The sequence below is a fragment of the Dipodomys merriami genome, unplaced genomic scaffold (assembly GCF_024711535.1).
Source record: "Dipodomys merriami isolate MVZ:Mamm:240054 unplaced genomic scaffold, mDipMer1.0.p SCAF_11, whole genome shotgun sequence".
Taxonomy (NCBI): domain Eukaryota; kingdom Metazoa; phylum Chordata; class Mammalia; order Rodentia; family Heteromyidae; genus Dipodomys; species Dipodomys merriami.
Genome location: NW_027202382.1, coordinates 5,275,347 through 5,298,362, shown reverse-complemented (window position 1 = coordinate 5,298,362; position 23,016 = coordinate 5,275,347). Strand labels below are relative to the sequence as shown.

General features: G+C 39.1%; 2 protein-coding genes and 1 long non-coding RNA gene across 3 annotated transcripts in view; 1 reads left to right on the top strand and 2 right to left on the bottom strand.

The window, feature by feature from the left end:
* LOC138817611 (uncharacterized) overlaps positions 1 to 8,552 on the bottom strand; it is a 105,443-nt gene extending 96,891 nt beyond the window's left edge. Inside the window, exon 1 of the long non-coding RNA XR_011368903.1 lies at positions 8,464 to 8,552. This is a non-coding gene — a long non-coding RNA (uncharacterized lncRNA). The remainder of the gene's footprint in view (positions 1 to 8,463) is intronic.
* The window catches only part of LOC138817017 (uncharacterized), a 136,278-nt gene that overhangs the window by 109,629 nt on the left and 3,633 nt on the right, over positions 1 to 23,016 (bottom strand). Inside the window, exon 3 of the mRNA XM_070007380.1 lies at positions 14,368 to 14,465. Within this exon, the coding sequence (XP_069863481.1) occupies positions 14,368 to 14,465 (98 nt within the window). The remainder of the gene's footprint in view (positions 1 to 14,367; positions 14,466 to 23,016) is intronic.
* Cdkn2b (cyclin dependent kinase inhibitor 2B) lies at positions 8,767 to 12,063 on the top strand. Its single transcript, XM_070008038.1, has 2 exons — positions 8,767 to 9,166; positions 11,733 to 12,063. The coding sequence occupies exons 1-2, from the start codon at positions 9,005 to 9,007 to the stop codon at positions 11,991 to 11,993; spliced, it is 423 nt and encodes a 140-aa protein (XP_069864139.1). The 5' UTR covers positions 8,767 to 9,004; the 3' UTR covers positions 11,994 to 12,063.

The following is a 23,016-nucleotide window of genomic DNA, read 5'->3' as shown; positions in this document are numbered from 1 at the left end:
CCAGGACTGGTGAAAGAGAAGAGGAGAGGGAGATTGAAATTATATAAATATGTATGTGTGTGTATTTATAGGTATATATATAGATAGATAGATAGATGGATTGATATATATTTTCAATAATATACAGTAAGAAAGATTGTATTGTATCTTATAATGAAGAAACTAAGCTAGGCTCAGTTACTCAGCTGATAAGTAGAAGAGCTAAAACTTAAATTCAAAGTTAAAACTTAAAACTTTAATTCAACTTAAATTTAATTCCAAACCCTGTCTAAATTCTACTTTGCCAATGGAGTTCAAAAGGACTAACTTCTGCTGAGTGGCAGTGTCACACCTGTAATCCTAACTACTCAAGAGGCTGAGATCTGAAGATAGTAGTTCAGAGCCAGACCAAACAAGAAAATCTTTAAGTCAATTAGCTACCAAAAAAGCCAAAAGTAGCACTTTGGTTCAAGTGGTAGCGTGCTAACCTGGAGCACAAAAGCTCAGGGACAGTGCTCATACCCAGAGTTCAAGCCCTAAGACCAGCACAAAAAAAAGGAAAAGGAGAAGAAGGAGAAGGAGAAGGAAAAGGAGAAGGGGAAGGCAAAAAGGAAGAGGAGGAAAAGAAAGAAGCAGAAGAGGAAGACGAGAAAGAAGAAGAAGACAAGGAAGAGGAAGGAAAAGAGGAGGAGGAGGAGGAAGAGGAGGAGGGGGGGAAAGGGAGAACTACCAAATACTACTAATAATTAATAATAATTAAATACAAAAGTATTACACATATGTATAATTCCAGTATAGAGGGCTTCTGTGGGAGGCCCTGAGTTTGATCACCAGACTAGGAAGAAAAGAAGAAAGGAAGACAGAGAAGGAAGGAGAAAGGAGGGAGGGATGGGGGGAAGCATCAGAGATAAAATAATCCATTATCCATCTTGTAACAGAATGATTTTTACTAATTTGAATTATGTGTATAATATTACAGTACTCAAATACAAAAAGTGATTACAAATACAAAAAGTAGACTGAATTGCAGAGTAAATACAATAAAATAGAACATTAAAAGTAAATATTTGGCGGGCGGTGACTCACACTTGTAATCCTAGCTACTCAGGAGGCTGAGATCAGAGGATCCCAGTTCATAGCCAACCTGGGTAGGAAAATCTATGAAACCCTTATCTTCAATAAACTCCTGCAAAAAAAAAAAAAAGTCAGAAATGGAGGTGTGGCTCAAGTGGTAGAGGTAGAGCTATAGCCTGGAACAACAAAAGCTCAGGCATAGTGCCCAGGTCCTGAGTAAAAGGACAGGACTGGTATACACAAAAAAGGAAATCTTTGGTAACAAGTCATTAAAATATTTTTTGATAATTTGTAAATCAAATTTGAAAGAGACATTTTCCCCTTGCTCTTCCTTTCCTCAGCCCTGGAAGATAAGTATTCTCTGCAGAGTTCAGGCAATGTTAGGTGTGTCTCCAAGGTGAATAATATACCCTGACCACCACAAAGTAGAGGAACCATCATAGTATGACAACTAGTATTCTCTAAAATCTAAAATCCTTGGAAGTATCTTGATCAACAATACTTCTAAGCACCCAAAACTCTGAATTTCTCAGACCAACTTGTCTGTGATTAGATTCAAATTAAATAGTTCATCAAGAATTTCATATAGATGAGCTTCCAATTTTATATGGTCAAGGTCTCCTTTCTGGTAAAGTCAATAATCTCTCTCTCTCTCTCATCTCTACTCCATTTTTTCACTTCCATTTTTAAATTAATAAACAAATTTGTAGTGATATCATGAGACTAATCTATTCCCAACCACAGTTTATTGATGGTTTTGTCACTCTTGGATTATTTAGTGTAGTTTATTATGCCATTTTTCTTTCTGATTTTCATATTGTTCCATATTCAGCTACCTACACATTAGTGTGGCAATATTAAATTTTATTTTGCCATAATCAGACAACCTGTGAAAAGATACATGGTGGGTTTTGTATCATTCACCAGGAAAGAGTAAGTTATTGTTGATTGATAAAAGCTTATCATGTAAAGTTTGCTTAAGTAATTCTACATGGGATTGCAAATTATTTTACAAACTATGTATAAAAATCAATATGAAGTTCATAAGCCCAGAATTTCATGAATACTTCTTCACTTTTAGATTTCAAGTATTAATTTAAAACTACAGTAGCAAATGAAGAGTTCTAAAATTATCTCATGTCATGCTTTTGTTAACTCTTGATTTTAATTTATTTTGAAACTTTCACTTCAACATTGCTAAGGTTTATAACCACATCAAAGGTTTTGACTTAGGGTGTCAAAATTAAAATCCAGAACTGCCATCATAATGATACTGAATTTCTGCTCATGATACTCTTATTTTGAAAGTGTCACTTTACCTATATTTTGATTTATTACCATATCTAGATATTTACTACTGAATTTTAAGTATTCATCTACTATGCAAACAAAAAGTTAAAACTCTAACATTTAATTTTGGTACCAAATTCTGTTTGTTTTTCAATTCTATGAGGTTTTCTTAAATGAATAATCACTTTGCAGTTTATGAGTATTGAAATTGTGAGAATTTAAATTTTACTCATATAACACAAATTTTAAATATCTTTTTTGTCTGAGGTCAGGACTTGAACTTAGTACATGATACTTTCACTCACTGGCTAGCACTCTACCAGCTGAGCCACACCTCCAACCCCTTATATGTCTTAATATTATATGAACAGTAATTTCTTTCAAGCCAATAATTGACTGTCTTATGAAGTAGTATAGAACAGAAGCGTTCAAGTTTTTTTTAATATTTTAAGTTTGATTTTACATTTTTGTCATGTGATTAACTTTACAACAAAAAATGCTAGAATTAAGGTCATGATCACAATGTACTCTGAGACCTAGAAGAGTGCCTATAAGAAACACAATAAATATTTGTTGATTGGCTATTAGATGAATTGAATAATTTAGCACAGACTTGGAACCCCAATAACAGGGCAACTATTTTAAAAAAATTCTTCAAACAAAAAAAGGCTTTATTTTGCCAGACATGGTAGTACACACTTGTATTCCTAGCACTCAAGAGAGAAGCAAAGTGATCATGAGTCAAAGGCCAACCTAGGCTATACAGTAAGACCCTGTCTCAAAAAAACAAAACAAGCAAAAAGTCATTATTTTAGGTGATTTTCTAATAATATTGTTTTGTTTATTGGTTATTTGGTAAAATGAACATGGAAAAAGAATTATTTTATTCCTCTTTGTACTGAGGTTTGAACCCAAATCCTTGCACATAATAAGTAAGTGAGCCCATTCAGTTATACCCCCAACCCTAAGAAATTTTGGAAGAGATCCTTATCTGCAATATTATGTGATAAATGCCTTCTCCTGGCATGTTTCTTAAGGATTTTTGTTTAATCCCCTAAATTTTATTTCAGTAGATTCTTGTGCATTTGAATTTAAATCTAACTTATTTCTTGGTAGCTGGTCTTTATATATTAGTAATTAAACAAAAAGCTGAACTTTTAAAACAAAAAGTGTAAGCAATGTAAACAAATACGAAAACTATTTTCAGAACAATTAAGCAATCTTAGAGAGAAGAGCTGGTATCATCATGTATTATCAATTTTCTGCTAAAAAGGGTTGTTAATCAGTTATTAGGATTGCATCATTGTTTACATTGTTCTTTCTTAGAGATATGAGTCTATACTCCAATTTCTGCTAGAAAACTGCATTGCAAAATTTATTAATATGGGTTAGTCTAAATTAGGAATACACATGATGCTGAGTTCTAAACCCTTCTCTAACTTCATTAGAGATCTCCATATGGGTAATTCATCATGTCTCAAGTTCAGTCTCAGGAAACTCAAGTTCTTGAAACTTGTCCCCTGGCCCAGTGTTCATGGCCATGAGTGCCAAAACTCTCCCACGGCACAAAGCTGGCGAATACCTTCTTCTCAAGATACCATCTAATCTAGTATTGAACAACTCACTGCTCACTATTCATTTGTGCCTTTTCTCCAAATTCTTCTCCAACATTCATGCAAAGAAATTACATTTAACTGAAAATATGATCGAAATACTTTTCTTCATAAACACAGTAGCTTCTCCTTAAGATGAAATTCCTTAACATGGTCTATACCTTGCTACAAGATTTTGCCATACTTACTTCTCCAACCCCAGCTAGCCACATTCTCTTCATATCCCCAGTCCTCCACCACAATGTCTTCAAGATGTCTGGTCTTCCTCTCTTCTCAGAGCTTACCACATTCACTTCTTGCTGCCTAGAATGCTCTCCCTTGTAACTATTGCCTGTCTACCTTAATTAGTACTCTTTCCTAATGCTGCAGAACTCAATTCAAATATCTATTTCCTTGACCAACATATTGTATCAACTTCCTCATTTCACATTCACACAGCATCATAACTTTTCTTTCATGTCACTTGCCTTGTTTTGAAATGAAAATTCTGATTTTCTAATCAGCTAAACCTAGTATATAGTATGTGCTATTAGTAAGGGCTCAAAAACAAAAGGGCTGGAGCATACCTCCTCAGGGAAGGAGGGAGGGAGGGGGGAAATGGGAGAGAAAGAAAGACCTATGGGGATATTGTGGGTGTTGGAACAATAATTACCAACTGATAAAATGAAATAGGAGGAGATGGGTCAATTATAAGTTGGAAAAAATCCAAAAGAGATTCTAAATTTCCTTTTATCCAACTAGGAAACATTGTTAGGTCCAACCATTTGCAAAAGAACACATTAATGCAGATATGATTAGGCCACTACTTCTCTTGCCCATTTAAATAATCTTCATACCTTTATGGCAAGTTCTTATCTAGTCTCACCAATTAGAATCTAAACCTTGTCATTAGATATCTGTATCATGTACAATGTTAGAACTGATTCTATTCATTCCCTTCGATTTATCTCCAAAATTCCAAGCCTGCCTTCCCCTTCTCACTTACAAAGATACGACTGTTACAATTCCAAGTTTCAGCAGCGTTCCTATCCAGTTCATCCCTTAAATGTGTTTGAAGCATTAACAACAGGTTGTATTTCATCCTAGAGACAGCTGGGCTCCAGAGAGAGGTAAAATACTTCATTATCTCACTCTACTGTTCAAGACAAATGCGCTATTGTAATGTGTGTGAAATGCTCTCTTTGAAGTCTCTAAAGGGTGTGCTGGGAGGTGAGCCACCTGGAAAACGCAGTGTGGAAAAAATAATTATAAGTAGCTCTGTTGCTTCTTTTCCAGTTTAACCTATCATGGCTGTGAGGACATATTATTTAATGTAAAGGACAGTGGCTCTGAAGCCATACAGGTTAAACTTCATCTCCAACAATTCCCTAATCCTTTATCTTATGTAAAATCGAGATACTAATGCAAGCTATATAGGAGTTTTATGAGGATTAAATGAAACAAGACTTGTAATCTACTTGGAACAGAGTCACAGTAAGTGTGGAGAGTCTTCCCCCCGCCCCCCCCCCCCGCCCCGCTTTCTCCTTATAAATACAGAGAATGTTAACTCTTCTTTATAGAGAAAATATTAGATAACCCAATGATATTTCAAAACCATGATAAGCAGTTTGATCTTGAGAGGGGGAGAAAAGTCCACTGATCTTCCATGTGCTGCCCCTTTGATTTTAGAGGATAAAATGCATTAGAAAATTAGGGGTGATGCTTCAGGAATTCATTTGGGTAGCAGGTTAGGACCACCCAGTGAAGCTAGGCATGCTGGCGCTGTCCGTGGTGCTAGCAACAGCCCATGCCCCTACCCCAAATTCATCTCAACCAGCTGGCTCAGCAAAACTCAACTATTCTGCCTTATGGAAATGTCTCATTCTCCTCATTGTCTCTTTTCCTGGTTTACTATGTATTGTTTTCTATGTTTCCCTCAAAGAAAAACAATTTTCATTTCCTTATCAATTCCAAATCTTCCCCGCTCCCCCACCACACACACACACACACAATGTGCATGTCTACCTTACAAAAAGGTGGCTCACAAATTGTTACAGACTACCTTTTTGTGGCCTTTTTGATAAATCCCAGAAAAAAGAATCCAAGGCCAAATTGAGAACACAGGAATTAACTGACATCTGCTATATCTTTTAAATACTCTCATTTATCAGCCCCCTACTCTAAAACAATCATGGCACCTTCATGCAAAACTAATTTCCCCTCTGCCTTCATTCCAAAATACCCTGTAAATATATCTCTCAGCATAATTATCATATTAGCTTTAAAAATTCTATCAGTTCTGAATGCTACTACAAAGATTTTCTTACAAAGCAAGGATCGTGTCTTATCCAAATGTGGACACATCCAAGTTTTGTTGAACAAAATTTTAATTACTAGCTCTATTATAGAAACACTTTAAAAGACTGTACCCTAAATTCAGAGTAAGTAGACTTCTCTGATTTAAAAAAAATTCTGAACTGAGTCAATTTGTCACCACATCCATTAATATCAGAATGGTGCCTCAGCTCCTCAGGTTACTGGCAAAATACCCATGGCATTCATTTCAAAGGTTCTGAATTCCCACTGTTTATCTTTCTTCCTCCTCCCATTTTGCGTACACACACCTGTAATACCCAATACACTGTAAATTGAAACTGGTTCTCAAGAGAAAATATAAACAGCTTATCCATGCTTTTCACCCAGAAATAGATTTCTGTTTCTCTAAGCCTAAGAATGAAATGTTCACTAACAAGTGATGCCTACCACAGATGAATGTGGACATTCAAATGTGAGTAAAAAGTAGAGATGTTAAACAAAAAACTAAGAAATTGGGGTAAGATGGGAAAGAGAAAAATTGTAATGAGTCAGTAGGTCTTCATCTGTAACCAGTATTTCCATGCCCCACTGTCTTTAAAGCAGAGTGTTATTGATTCTATAGGGGGAGCCTGAGCTACAAGTGATGTGTTCTGAAGCTTTTCACTGAATAAGTGCAGTCTTCCTCAGCACTCCCAACTTAAGTTGTAAATAACTGCTTGGTGTTAGAAGAGGCCCATTCATATAATTTCTCACCAGAGGTGTTAAGTAACTTATACAAAATATGTGGTTCTCTTCGTAACTTAATATACTATCAGTTGTAATATTTTAAACCTTTAAAGTAATAAATGTATTAGTTCAAATTCACCTAGGAGGAAAAGAAGTGCTTGATCTTCAGAAGAGGGTTTAATGACAGGTTCAGCCTGTTTAATAACAGGCCCAGCACCACACCCATGTTTTTTAATGTTTTATTATTACTGTGTAAAGTCTTTTATTATGATAAATAAGTCAAATACTTGCTGAGGTGGGTTCAAAGAGGTAAGAGGGCAAAGATATACGGTATAAATATTATGGGACTGTGATCTTAGGCCTTTTGTTTGGGTTTGTTTTTTTTAGAAGAGCTCTTGAGTGATGATTGCCCTGGTTGACCTTGAACTCTTGGATTCAAATGATCCATCCTCCTTGTCTCAGCCTCCTAAATAGCAGGAACTACAGATGCACCACCAGGAATCTCAGATTCTTAAAATGTGTGTGCATGTGAGTGTGTGTGTACATATATATATATATATATATATATATATATATATCAAGTCGTCACTTACTTTACGATTGCACCCATAATTCAAAATAAGAATCATTTAAAAAAAAAGTGCACATGCAAAACAAGATTCTCGGGATTTTCCACTATTTTTCTGGTTGACTAATTCAAACAGAAGACACATCTCAAAGAGCATTGCTAAGGTTGTTGCAATATGTGAAACTTGGGAAGTTGAAGTACTGTCTGAGAATAGTTTTTGGGGGGGAAGGGGGCATTGTTTTTTTTTGCCAGTCCTGAGGCTTGTACTCACGGCCTGGGCTCTGTCCCTGAGCTTTGTTTGCTCAAGGCTAGCACTCTACCACTTGAGCCATAGTGCCACTTCCGACTTTTTCCTGTTTATGTGGTACTGAGGAATCCTAACCCAGGCTTCATGCATGGTAGGCAAGCACTCTACCACTGGGCCACCTTCCCAGAGACAAAGGATAGGTTTACCCTAAATGACAGGAGCAGTGGAGCCACATTTAGACTTAAGAAAGCAGGGATTTGTGTTTCGTTTTGTTTGTGTTCCAAAGGCATTCCCTCAGCCACTTGTGAAACTGGCTGTCCTAGGGCTAAGTAGAAGTGAGAGAGGAGAGGGAGACAGGGAGGGGGAGGGGGAGGGGAGGAGGAGGGGGGAGGGGGAGGAGGAGGAGGAGGAGGAGAGGGAGAGAAACAGAGAGAGAGAAGAGAGAGGAAGAGAGAGGAGGAGGAGAGAGAGAGGAGGAGAGAGAGAGGAAGACAAGACGGAGAGAGGGAGGGGGAGGGGGAGAGACGAAGAGAGAGCAGGAGGAGGAGAAGGGAGAGAGAGGGACAGAGGGAGGGAGAGGAGAGAGACAGAGACAGAGACAAAGACAGAGACAGAGAGACAGAGAGAGGGAGGGAGCGAGGGAAGGTGGAGGTGGAGGGAGAAAACCCAACCTCGGCTTCAGCAAACCGCCAGCCTGCAGCCCGGCCTGTGTGACAACCGCGTCGGAGGCGCCTGCGTCCTAGATCGTCCCGGGCGGAGTCCTCCGCGCCCAAGCTCCACCCCACCTTGTTTCGTGACGTCACCGGCTGCGGGCCCGCCCCTCTCCCCCGCCCTCCAGTCCCTGGGGCCTGGGCCTGGGCGGGCGGCGGGAAGAGGGCGGGGCCTAAGGGGGCGGGGAGAGCGGCCCCGGCCGCCCAGCTGGAACTCGGGCGCTCCCCGCCGGCTTCCCACTCTGCGAGTCCGCGGCGCGGCGCGCGAGGCGCTGGTTCCCAGCAGCGAGCCGCGAGCGCCCGGGTCCCGGACGCCAGGACAAGCCCGGACATAACTCCGGCCCGGTCGGCCATCGCCCGGGGCTGTGTCCAGCCGCAGCAGGACAGAGAGAGGGAACCGACGCGGAGCCTGGCTCTCGCCGGCCGGGCGGTGTGCACAGGGGAAGGGAGGTGCAGAGTCGCTGAAATCACCGGCAGCGGTGGACCGTCCGAAGGCTGCGGGATGCGAGCGGAGGACAAGGGCGTGCTCGGGGGCGGCGGCGGCGGCAGCGACGCGGGACTGGCGGGCGCCGCGGCGCGGGGGCAGGTGGAGAAGGTGCGGCAGCTCCTGGAAGCCGGCGCCGACCCCAACCGAGTCAACTGCTACGGGAGGCGCCCAATCCAGGTAGAGGCCCGGCCTCGCCGGCAGGGGGCGTGCGGCGCCCCGGAGGCTCCGGGCGCGGCCCGGGCCCCGAGCGGCCGCGTCCAGGCTGGACGTGCGGAGCCCGGCGCGAGGCAGACTCCCCCAGGCAAAGCTTCCAGATGGGGTTGGGAGGAAAAAGCCATTGCTCCCGCCGGGGGCCTGCTTCTCCCGGTCCCGTCCCTCGGTCTCACGGTCTCGGCCCCTCTCCCCCCTTTCTGTCCCTCTCTCTTCCCTCTCCCTTCTCCCGTGGCTCTCCCTCTCCTCCCCTCCCTTCCTCTCTCCGTTCTCTTTCTCCCCCCTTCCTCTCCCTTCCTCTTGCCCTCCCCTCCTCCCCCCCTCCCTTACTTCTTTGTCCCCTTTCTCCTCCTCCTCTCCCTCCTCTCTTCCTTCGTTCTCCCCCCCCCTTCCCCTCTTTCCCTCCACTCTTCTTCTTTTCCCCAGTGCCAGGTGTAGTCGAAGTCAGGGTCCCCTGCAGGCTAGCCAAGTCCTGTCCATCGAGCTACATGTTCGGCCTCCCCTCCCACACGTTAATGTTCTCGATGGTAGAGAAACGTGTCACTGTTTATTCTGCTAGCTCAGTGGCAGAGGGATGAGGAAAATGCCAGTTGGGAATTGACGGCGGACGTGGGGCAAGGACGGGTGGGTTGGGGAGAAGTGCTCTGACTGCCCACATTCCATCACGACGAGAGCAGACGACAAGTTACACAGCTTGGATTAAACTCCAGAGTTCCACAAAATTCATGGTGGGCCAGAAAAAAAGTCCACGCAAACCTTGAAGGAGTGGCTTTGGATCCTTGTAAGTTTTTTCCTCATGGAAGCGACTTAGATTCAAAGGAATGAAGATAGGATGCCCCGACCACACTACTACTGAAGTACTTTTATATTTTTCATGTTAGCAGCGTCTCTTGAACCAGGCAGAAGAGATAAAACATAGATAGGCTTCTAGAGTTACTGTTTAGTTGATGAAATTCAGTATTTGGAGATGACAAAGACATTTCATTCAAAGACTGTTAGATCGGTTTTGAATAGTAGTAGAGTTTTCATAGTCTTATTATTGTTACCAAGCATTTATTCAGTGTTTATCTACTAATCCTAATTAGTAATCAGGATTTTATTAGTGATCATTTAATTCCTCTAATATCTAAAACAATGACTTTGCACTATAAAGTTGACTGTTATGGTCACATTTGATATTCACTTCTCACTTTTCAAAACTAAGCTGATATTAAAGGATCTTGTTAATAGTTTAGATCTTTAAAGAAAATGGTCATTTCTTTTTAATTCATAGTAGTATGCAAATGTCATAACAAATAAGGAATATTTTCAAGCAGTCAAAATAATACTGTATTCTTAACCACTTAACTTATACTAATTATAAAAAGGTTTTATTTACAATTATAATTCACCATTTTCTGAGCTACCAAGAACTACTTTCCCCTTTTCTATAAGTAAAATAGCTTTTACATCACTAGCAAAAATGATATTTTATAGTTATGTTTTAAGGGAGGAAATGAATACTTCTAATATTCATGAAACAAAATAAAAAAATAAATGCTAGATGTACACTGCTTTTCAATTACATAGTACATTTCAAAGCACATGAACCTACAAGAACAAATAACTCTGTTCTGGACATTTGATTTTTCAAAGTAGTGTTGAAAGCAATGCCTGCACCATGTACACGGACACAAATGGCTGTCTCTGGGATTTGCCTCTGTTTTCCCTAAGTTACATATTGTTTGGGTTTGACTGCTAACATTCAAGCTCTTTCCAAATATCAAAGTTTTCACTAGTTCACATTATGAAATCCTAGTGACTATAAAATACTGTATATTTTTAATATTGTGACATTATTATGTTGCACTACATATACTGCACTTTAATTTTAGCCTATAATATTAAAATGTTAAAATGGTGAAAGATTTATTTATAACAAATCATTTGTTTTCCTAATTTATAAGATGGGAGATGTATCATGGTTTATTATTTTTAATCCCCAGCCTTGGTTCAAATTAGACTACACTGTTTAAGAACAGATTCATATGACAATAAAAAGGAAACCCCTTCCACAGGGAATTAACAATGAGAACTAAGCAAAATTAAACCTTAAAAAAGCTTGTTTATTGTCTCCTCTAAAGCATTACTCCATCTTTTGTTTACTACTTAATAAATATTGATGGACCTGAAGTAAAGTGTGGGGGAGGGGAATAAGAAAAGAATGGAAAACAATTTAAGACTTTAAAAAGCTATTTACACTTAACTCTGCTCATAGATAATTTAACAAAATGAATAACATTTTCCAATTAAACTGAGTAGAAGATTCCACAATAACAGATGGCTCTATCTTTCACATCTGGTGACTAACACTGGACTCAGTAAAGAGTCCAACGTGTCGGGAGATGTAAGCCAAAGAAGGGAAAACAGACTCAAGCTTCCTTGAGCCTTTCTCTGGACTATTCACACCAATGGGTGCATATTCCTACAAAATATCTCTGCATCTTCTGATCAGAGCCCTCCTCCTGACCTGTGTCCCCCCGTCTCCCTGCAGGTCATGATGATGGGCAACACCCGCGTGGCCGAGTTGCTGCTGCTCCACGGGGCCGAGGCCAACTGCGCCGACCCTACCACCCTCACCCGGCCCGTGCACGACGCGGCCCGGGAGGGCTTTCTGGACACGCTGGTGATGCTGCACCGGGCCGGGGCGCGGCTGGACGTGCGCGACGCCTGGGGCCGGCTGCCCGTGGACCTGGCTGAGGAGCGGGGCCACTGGGAGGTGGCGCGCTACCTGCGCGCGGCCGCGGGGGATTGATGGCAAGTCCCTCCCTCCCGCCCCCGGCCGCCCCACGAGGACATTTTTTCCTCCCCAGCACCCCGCTTCCCTCAAACCCAGTTCAAAGAAGGCTGCAACACAGGACCGGACAGCAGAGCCTCTCAAAGCCTGTCCAGCCTTCCCCAGCCACTCAGCTTCCCCGGAGGAGCCAAACAGGAATAAGTTGCTACACGTTTTTTGGGAGAAGCCGAAGGCAGAAAGGTGGGGCAAAACTGGATCACCGACTTTTAGGGATGTGTGGTGCTCCAGGTGTCCTGCTCGTCTCTGGACTTGGTGATGGATGGAACGCACAAGTGACAGTGACAGCCGAGAACCTTCCCAGAGCTGACGCTGCGGTGGGTGTTGGTGGTGGAGGTGATCGCAACTAGGGCGCAGGCAGTGGGTTCTTTTGCCCCTACTGACCTGGAGGAGCTTCCCCGCGAACCCCAGTTGTAGGTCGTAATTCCTGGAGGCTAGAGGAGACCCAGAAGACTAGATTTGGGGGAGTGGAAGTGAGGTGGGCACCCGGTAAGGTCTGCCATCTGGGCAGTGCAGGACAATTCATTTGCAAAATAACACTCTCCAGAAGAAGCCCTGAGGACTCCCGCTCAGCTCCCTCAGGTAGCAGACAGGGAGAGACATGGGGGCCATAGCAAATCTGCCCCTGTGTACTAAAATGTATCCCAGTGAAACAGCAGCTCTCCAAAGGTGCTGGCTGGCTTTCAATTAAGTCTTGATTGAATTGGCACCCAGGATGCATCCAAAGTCAGTGCAATGTCACCGTGAGAACACGGTTGGAACACGCATTCTAAGGATGTGCTATGTAAGATAGAACACAAATCCCCCTATGAATTGTTGTTTAAGAAGATTTTAGTGATGGTTTGAACTTTTGCATTGTTCTTTTCTGACAATGTATTTAACGGGGAGACTAACTCATGGTCCTTGGTAAAGAGGTCAAACAGAAAGATTTTGTTGTTGTTGCTTTAAACAAAGGGAAACAGGGCCTCTCTACACAGTCTAGTCTAGCGCCCTCAATCCCTCAATCTTCCTGCCCCAGCCTTCCAGTCTTGCACCACTGTGTACAGATGAACTACAGATTTTTAACAGAACTATGGCATATGGCAAGCCAATACCATTTTTCTTTTCACCCAACACCTAGATTAGCTTCATCTAAACCTATTTATTTTCCTTATTCATTTTTTCTCACTGTTTGTTTTATAGAGTATTTCAGGGGAATATTCCCAGTGTTTAGAAGATAGATGGACTTGCCCAGTAAATTATCTTGGGATTATTTCTCAAATGGTGCTGAAAAGGCAGAATGAGTATAAACCTGTTAAAAACATGATTGCTTGTGGGATTCTAGCTGAACAAATTACTAGTATACTGCTTTGGAACTTAATTTTCAGTGTTGTTTAATTCCTTATAGAATTGGAACAACTGATACTTCACTGATTTAATAAAGATTAAGCAGTATAGATTGGGATCTAGGATTTGGTTTGGCTTAAAAATGTATTTTCATGAACTTAACTGGTCATTTCTGAAATATTAAAGGTTCAAAAATATTTACACCTTTTGCTTTTTGTAGTAAGTGTATATAAGAGAGTCCAACAATTTCTAAAACCTACTTACATATACCACAGAAAATTAAACTTAAGATTTTAACAGCATTCTTCTAAGTGTCTAGTATACCAAATGTACACTTAACAGAAAGAAGAGAAAAATATTTGAGAATAAAGACTTGCAGAGAAGGATTGTATTATGCTAAATGCACAAGTCTTTACTTCTCTATCAGTTCTTTTTTTCTCCCAAATAATACATCACTAGGGAAGATCAATACTGGGAACCAGACCACATCTTATTAGGGAAGAGAAGTGTTTATTGACATACAGTTATACCATCCAGGCTTTCAAATGTATTTGTTCACTTAACAACTAAACCCAAGAGATAGAAATGGCTTTCTAGATAGGAAAATAAGGCAGAGAAATATGGAATAACATGCTATGAGATATTTATTTCATGATATGTAAAGTAAGTTTTTCTGACTCGGAAGCTTGTGGAAGTTTGCTTTTAAGTATAGGCAATGGGACTTTATTTGGCTTGTGGAACTGGAGGCTAGCCAGTCCATGTATCCGAGGCCCCATCTAGGGAGGATTTCTTACTCCTTCATACCGAGGCAAAAGGCATCATATATGAGGGTCTTTCAGATAGATCAAACTCAAAGCCTTATGCATACTCATAATCCACATGAATCCACTCTGAATTGCCTTCGTTCATCCTGAAGCTGAACTGAGACCCCTCCTTTATGTTTCTCTATCATAGACTGAATTAAGCCCTATAAGTGTAGCTAATTTTCCTTCTCCATGTTGTAACTCACCAACAGCAAGCAAGCAGTCATCTTATTCATTTTCACAACCGCGGTGCACACCACCACACAGAGTCTGGACACAGTAGACTCAAAGGATATAAAGATAGCTATAAACAGAAACATTTTACAGTATTACTATGTTTCAAAGTTTACAAAAAGTGAAATACAAATGGTAAACATAATGTCTACTTACAGAAAATCAAGTTTAAAGAAAGAATAATTATTTGCTTTCTACCCAAAAAGCAATGTGCCCCAGCTGCTTCTAGATATAGTCTTTATTACATCAACAGTGTTTGTAAAAATAAACAATGTCACTGTAGCAACCTAAAAGTTTATTTCTGAAACAGTGCTATAAAATTTTACTTTGATTAAATAATTTTGAGGTGATAAGAGTGTAGGATGTTACGAAAAAATAAGAGTCTCATATGATTCTTCTCAATTGCATTTTTAGGTTAGTTTCATGGGTATATTACATTCACAGAACCTTACAAGATAAACTGGCATAATTCAGACAATGGAATGTATACTTTAGGAAGCTACAGTCCCCAATCTCTTGCATAAGTCTCTTCAGTGTGTAAGATGTTCAAGGTATTGAAGACATCTTAGAAACAAAAATACTGTACCATCACAGTAACTGCTGAGGCACTAATTTAACTATAAGACAACTACAGATGAACTAAGAACAGCCCACCAGTCATGGGTAAATTGCTAAGACCAACCCAGACATGGACTATACCTTAAAAAAGGTTTTAATTCACAGAAATACCCCTATAAGCTTGTGAGATGATGTGGGGCTTCGAACATGTGTTCTGCATTTTTCTTCTTTTTCCATTTTTACTATAAATTGAGAATTTATACATTTGTCAAGTAAAAATAATGTTACACATAAATACAATGTAGTATTATTAAATCAATCTAGTTAACATTTCCATCACCTCAAATAACATTACACTAAATGAAATGTCAAAAAAGACAAATGGCACATCTGCCTTATATGTGGAATTTAAAACAATCAAGATGATAGAGGCAGAGAATAAAATAGTAGCTTACAAAGCATAAGGAGGAAGAGCTCTGGGGATGGTTGAAATTATTTTTAAAAATTATTTCAAAATAGCTAAGAAAGAAAAATTTAAAGTTCACACTACAAACCTCATTGTTTTATTCCCTCTGTGACATCCAAAATCATGAATGATAAATATGAAAACAACTAACACTTTCCAAAAGCAGAAATATGTAATCATCTCCCTTTTCCCTTTTAAGTTCCTAGGGTGACTTTTTCTTTAAGATCCAGTAAATATAAACAGATTGTTTTAAATGGCTTTTACAGAATAGCACTCAAAAGAAACACCAGGAAAAAAAAGATAATAGATTTTATTTTCAAAGTAAGCTATAAGAACAGAAAATATACTAGTTATTACTTCAGCGGCCAATCATTATAAGCTACAGGGATAACATTTTTAAGTTTATGTTTTTGTATAATTACTAGAAACTACTCAACTACTCATAAATCAATTGATAATTTAAATCGCCCTCTTAGGAATGGAGTGTGGCTCAAGTGGAAGACAGCTTACATAGCAGAGTCCTGAGTTCAAACCCTAATCCTACAGAAAATAAATTATTATCTCACCTAACTTATGAACTCCCTTATTTTCTCCCTTGTTGCTTCAGTTTCATAGTATTTGAATTTGGTAGTTATAGTACACTGAATCCTAAAAAAATGATCTTTAAATATCTCATAAAACATCTTCCTTTATTGCCAGTTTAAAATATGTATTTGTGGGATCCTTCCTAGTGACAACTTGCTATATGGAGAATATAAAGCAAGAAAAGGTGATTGTGGATTCCACAGTACTATGTTGCACTGTTTTTGTTTTATTCACTTTTTTATAAAAACAAAGCTGAAACAGTGCTAGAAAGTAACTACCATTTGTGGTACTGTAACTTACGCCATGTCAAAACTAATTCAATTGAAACCCACCTGGCCCAAGGGTTTCTTTGATTTGCTAGCAGCACAAAGAGATATATGATACTAAATTTGCTAAGGACTCCACTTTGAAGGATATGTGCTATGGAAGGATATGTTAGTATAGTGATAAGCATTGCCTCTGACTCCCTACCTGTTAATTTCTGTATCTAAGTCTTCAACATTATTGGGTGTTTACAAACCCTCCTACCTGCCAGAACTACATTCCAACTTACCTTTAGAATTACATTGAATTTAGAATAAATATGATTCACTTGTCTTCATTTTTATGTTTCTTCAATTAAGTGAATGGATTCAGAAAACAAGTGTGACTACTATGAAGGAAAAAATTTGTGTTCTAAATTTCTTGAGCACTTCTGGTTAAAATTAGTAATTTCAGAACTAAGAAATTAAATCAATTCAAAAGGAAAGATCAAGACTCATAAAACCCCAAACACTGGTGAGACAGTGTTACTTAACATTTAGTAGGTATTTTAGTTTCATATATAGCAAGTACACACAGTGTCCAATCTATGTATTTTGAAAGTAGACAACAGATCTTCAATTAAAAACATACAAATAATTTCACTGACATTGAAATTCTATGGAGATTTTTGAAACACTAAAAACAAATTATGAGCTGGGTACTTGTGGCTCAGACGTATAATCTTAGCTACTCAGGAGACTGAATGAGGTTCAAAGCCAGCTTGATCAGGAAAGTCCTTGAGACTCTTATTTCCAAATAACCACCAAAAAAGTTACAAGTAGAATTATAGTAGCCTTGAGGAAAAAAAAAATCTCAGGGGTCTGGGATGTATCTCAGTGGCAAAGCACTTGCCTAGCAAGTGCAATGTCCAAAAAAGACAAAAAGACAAAAAGAAAATACAAGCTAGGAATGTGTCTTAGTGGTAGAGTGCTTGCCTAGCATGAATCCCTGGGTTCAACTCCTCAGTACCACATAAACAGACAAAGCTAGAAGTTCTATCCTTGAGCAAAAGAAGCTCAGGGACAGCACCTAGGCCTTGAGGTCAAGCCCTAGAACTGGCAAAAAGAAAAATATATATACAGTGAACCCTACCCCCTCCCTCAAAAAAAAGCTCAGGGATAGCACCTAGGCCCTTGAGTTTAAGTCCTAGTTGTGGCAAAATAAAACATTTTGTACACACACACACACACTCATACACACGTGTGTGTATGAATTTTTAACTTTTTACAGTTACCACTGAGTTATTTCAAAAAGCAAAATATGCACTCATTTTCTTTTTTTTTTTGATACTGTAGATTGAACTATTGATACTGTAGATTGAACCCATGACCTCACACATGCTAGGCAAGCATTGTACTACTTGAGCCATGCCCTCAACTTGTTTGTTAGTATTTTGTGTCTGTGATAGGGTCTCACTAATTTTGCTTGGGCTAGTAGCATTAAACTCATGTTCCTCCTGCTTCTAATGATTAAGCTATGGCAGTATGAATGATTAGATGGATGGATGATAGACAGACAGATACACACATACATACACACATACACACATACATGTAGTTATATATTTTAAAAGCAAAATAAAGCCAGGTGCTGGTGGTTTACCTCTGTAATTCTAGCTGCTCAGGAAACTGAGATCTGAGGATCACAGTTCAAAGATAGCAAAAAGCAAGCCTGGGCAGGAAAGACTGTGAGACTCTTATCTCAAGTTAACCACAAAAAGCCAGAAGTAGAATTGTGGCCCAAATAGTAGAGTGCTGGCCTTGAGCATAAAAGCCCAGAGTTCAAGCACCAGAACCAGCAATAAGTAAATAAATAAACAAACAAATAAGTAAATAGCAAGATATTTTTAATTTTAGAAATTACTTGGCATTGTCTTCAATATTTCAATATTTTTCAATGTCTTCTCCCATTCTGTTTGTAACTCTTTGATAAAAAGAAAATGGAGGAAAGGAAAATTAGGAACTGCTTGAGAGGTAGAAGACCTGATTCCTACACAGGCTTCTTAACTACTTTGATATATGACCACTGAGTGAAGTAACTTTAATTAGCCTCAATTTCCCTCATGTTTAAAAATGAGAATTGGACTGAATTTTTTTTCTGTAGCCTATTACCAGTAAAAATTCTAGTCTTTCTGTAATTGTTGTACACATGACTGTGGTGTGTGTGTGTGAGAGAGAGAGAGAGAGAGAGAGAGAGAGAAAGAGAGAGAGAGAGAGAGAGAGAGAGAGAGAGAGAGAGAGAGAATTTTCTATAGTATGATCTAAGCAAAGATATACAGAAGAGTTAATAAAAGATGAGAGGAGAAACATTATTTGAAATTTTGGAGCTGTGAGGTGGAATTCTTTATGAGTACTATCCAAGTTCATGGGAAAGTTACAAACAAGTTTGAGGGAACAAGGACAAAAAAATAAAGATTTAGTTTAACTTTTAAGGTTTTTCTCATTTCATCTTTGCTCTGATTCTCCCTATTGCTATTTGCCTTTCCTTTTGTCAGTGAGGCAACTAGAACTAGTTTCTTTTTCTTTTTTTTTTTTTGTAGTGGGGCTTGAACTCTGGGCTTGGGCGCTATCCTGCCCGGGCTGGCTTTGAACCGTGATCCTCAGATCTCAGCCTCCTGAGTAGCTAGGATTACAGGCATGAGCCATAGAACTAGTTTCTTAAGTGAGCTAAGCAAGTAAGTTCAATTTTATAAAGTACTGGAGAAGTAGGTATTTCTAACCTAAAGGAATAAAACCTAACTGGATAAATGTGGGAGTTTGCACCAAGAGAAAAGTTTAAGAATATTAGAGGGAAAAGAGCAAAGGCAAAAAAAAAAACCTAAAATATGTTTTGAAAAATTACTAGATGACTAGACACCGTGGCTCCCATCTGTAATCCCAGCTACTCAAAAGGTGACCACTGGAAGGATCATGGTTCAAGGTCAGCCTTGAGACTCTCAAGTTAGTGAGACTGTCCCCCCCCCCCAAATCTTAACCAACAAGCCAGGCATGATGATACAAACTTGCAATCCAAAGTGTGGAGGAGGCATAGCTAGAAGGATCATGATCTGAGGCTGGCCTAGATAAAAACAGGGGGCCCTATCTGACAAGTTACTAAAGCAGAGAAAGATTAGTAGGAGTGCAGGGCTCCAGTGGTAAATTACTAGCCTCACAAGCCAGGGCCACTTAATTCAATCCCCCTAGTACCACCAAAATTAAACATCACTACAGCCAGAGAAATTGAACATCAGTTGGGGATTTTACACACTTCCTATGGGGTTGCTTTCTGGTTCATCCCCATTGAATTCCTTGAGGCTTTAGGTCCTTAAATCTTGACTAGGTGATGTAGTAACCAGCTGGTTAAGAAAGGGGTATGTTTCACATTGTTATGTGCCTATCAGCCCTTTTTGGATGGCAGAGAATGATAAAAAGGAAAGAGCAAACTGAATAGAAGGAACATCAAAGTGGTGTTTTGTTAGCCAGTTCCACAAATTAATCAACCAGAACACATTGTATCTAGTCTACAGGCTGGTGGGGGTTGTGCAACATTCTCATCAGAATGGAAACATGTTCATTCTCCACTAATATTCTGACTTTCTATACAAATTTTCTCAATTTAAGCTATCCAAATGAGACTTCATTTTTGCCTCATGAGTCTCTTTCTCAGAAGATTTTAATATGCATAAGGAAAAAAAATACTTTGTTTAACAGAAATGCAGTAACTTCCATATATCAGCCTTTTTAATTACATAATGTTAGAAATTTTGCTTTGATACAAATGCTGCTGATGGAACACTATGCAACTGGCATGGATAATATATTAAACATAGCAATGGTACATCACCATATAGGTCAAAAAATGAACACTCATTCTAATATACTAATCTGAGGTCTGAACAGAGCATAAAGCAAATGCTTTGCTAGGAAAAGAACTAAGAACAAGACATCAAAATAGCTGATTCCTAGATATCCACATTATAGCAGAAATTTAAAGAGGATCCTAAACTCCTGTTAATTCCCTGCCTGGTCAGAAGGGCTCAGCATTAGACTTTGAGAGTTAATAGAATCAGCTCTGGCTGATTCTAACAGAATTCAAGTCAAAATCCTTAGCACCAGTTACAGAAACTAAACTGTATCTCATTTCCATTTCATATTTTGCCTCCTGAAACACTAAATCTACTATCATAGTTCCCATTAATGCAATATCATCATCATCATCATCATCATCATCATCATCATCATCATCATCATCATCAATCATGTAGTTGGGGCTGCTTCCTCTAAACTCTGTCTTATATGACCTCTGGGTCTTCATTCCATTTTAAACATATTCTCTACCATAATCTGTTCACAAATCTCACAATTCCCTTGCCTTTCCTAAATTTGATCTTCCTAAGAACTTCACTTTATTCTGCACCAGGTATATAGTACCGAACTACAGATATCAGAATATGGGTGTCTGTTGTTGCTTTCAGTGTGTCTCAAGACAAATATGTGCAATTAGGCCTGTTCTTCAGGTTTCTGTGTTATCTCAGTTTGGAGTTTCTTTACTGAATTACTAGCTGTCAGGGGTGTTATATATTATATGTATGTTACTACGTATTTTATAATATATTTATAAGAGATAACATAAACAAAAATGGTCAGCAACTGACTCTGTGCACAAACTCATTTAGATAATTAGATTATTGCCAACACGTGGAGTTTCTTCTATGAATTATAAGGCCCTAAATTCTATCATTTTCCCTCATGCACAGAAATTCCTTCCCCATCAGCTGTATCCCTGCCAACATGCCACTTAAAGATATAAATGCAGCCTTGCTGGAAAGATGTTTGATCATCCTCGACACCTATCTAATTTCTAATATTTAAATAAGGCTTTTCCAGAATTATATAATGGCTTCTGGTCCGTTTAAAACGTACCATAAACAAAAATTTAATGTCATTTTTTCCTAGTGAAAAATTGTCATTCCGTTCAACATTTACTTCCAGGCATTTATTGTATCTGTTCAATAATGGTGCCCCACATCATCACTTGCGGTTAGCAAGTTTAAAATCATGTCCCCATGAAAGGATTGAGTCTCAACCTTCTTTTCAAGTCCAAATCGCCTGTGGAGATGTAAAATTCATGTTTGCTTTTCAGCTCCAGAATCAGAATCCCTAGGTGTGAGCCAGCCACTACTACCACCCGCCCCCAACCCAGGTTTCTGTGGATTAAAGGTAGAGTTCTTTTTTCCTCAGAGTAAACTTACAAACAGGCCAGAAAGTAATGAGTATTAAGGAAAAACATAAAACCTTCCCACCCCCATTCTCACTATCCCAGGGAAATCACTAATTCAAAATTTGTGCTGTGTGGGTAGTAGTGAATGTCTATAATCCCAGCTACTCCTGAGATACAGATCATAATTTGAGGCCAGCCTGGACACAAGCAAAACTATAGCCTCAAAAGCAAGCTAGGCATGGTCGGGAATGCTTGGGAGAAAGGGAAGCACAGTCTGGGGCTGGCCTGGGCAGAAGCAATGAGGCCCTATATGGAAAAAGAACTGGAGATGTGCTTCTGACTTTAATTCTCGATACCACAGAAAATTTAATTATGCCTGAAATATTCACGTGTATAATGGTAAACATCTTTCTCCTCCAACACATACCTAGAAAGTAAATATGAGATGACACTATTCTGTCACTTGATTTCTTTCATTGAAAATAGAAATTTGGCAATTCCAATATGGATGCACTTCATTTCTTATGCTTGCAGGTTTTATTTTATGGGTGAGTTCTAATTTTCAAAAAACTTACAAAATACTACCTTTGCTCTTTCTGTTTCCTTTTCCTCCCATTTTTTACTATGGTTCTTCACTGTTGTGAAGAACCTTTTCTTCATACTTAAATGAACTTCTAGTGGCAATAGGAATAAAATCTTGCAGCATGTTGTGCATATGTGTTTACAATCTTTCAATAATTGTACATGAGGAATATATGCATATATAACTTTCCATATTTTACATACATACATGCTTATATGCACTTATATAGTATGTTTTCTATACTTGTAGCAAAATTGCCAATTCAAAGGGTATCTGTGTATATGTATATATACACATATAAAAAACACTTCTAGGGGCTGGGAAGGTGGCTCAGTGATAGAGTGCTTGTATCGCATGCATGAGGCCCTGGGTTCATTCCTCAGCAACACATAAGCAGAAAAAGTAGGAAGTGGCACTGTGGCTCAAATGGTAGAGCACTAGCCTTGAGCTGAAGCGTTAGTTCAGGCCACATGACAGACAAAAAAAAAATACTTCTATCCATACTTATATGAATACTACATAGACAGAATGCATATGTACACATGTAGATTGTATACATTAGTGTATATATTTTACATGCATAATTTGTATCTTTACGTACATACATGCATTATAAGAGTGGGACATCTGAGTCAAAAGGAACATATACACATAGAAAATTCTGATAGTAACTGTGTTCACCTCCCAAAGAATTACCCTTGCTTATGGTGTCTTTTGTTTTATGTCTTTGGAGTTTTGAGTTTGAGAGCATGTGCAATGGTAAGAATTTGTCTCATGGAATTTTGATAATTATCTAAGGTATAAATGTGGATCCTAGGTGTGTGTCAGGTGACAAGACAAGGGATGCTCAATAAGATCTTCCCTCCTATCCCTGCCTAAGGGATAAATTTGCTGATACTAAACAGAACATTGTTTCCCTTTATTAAA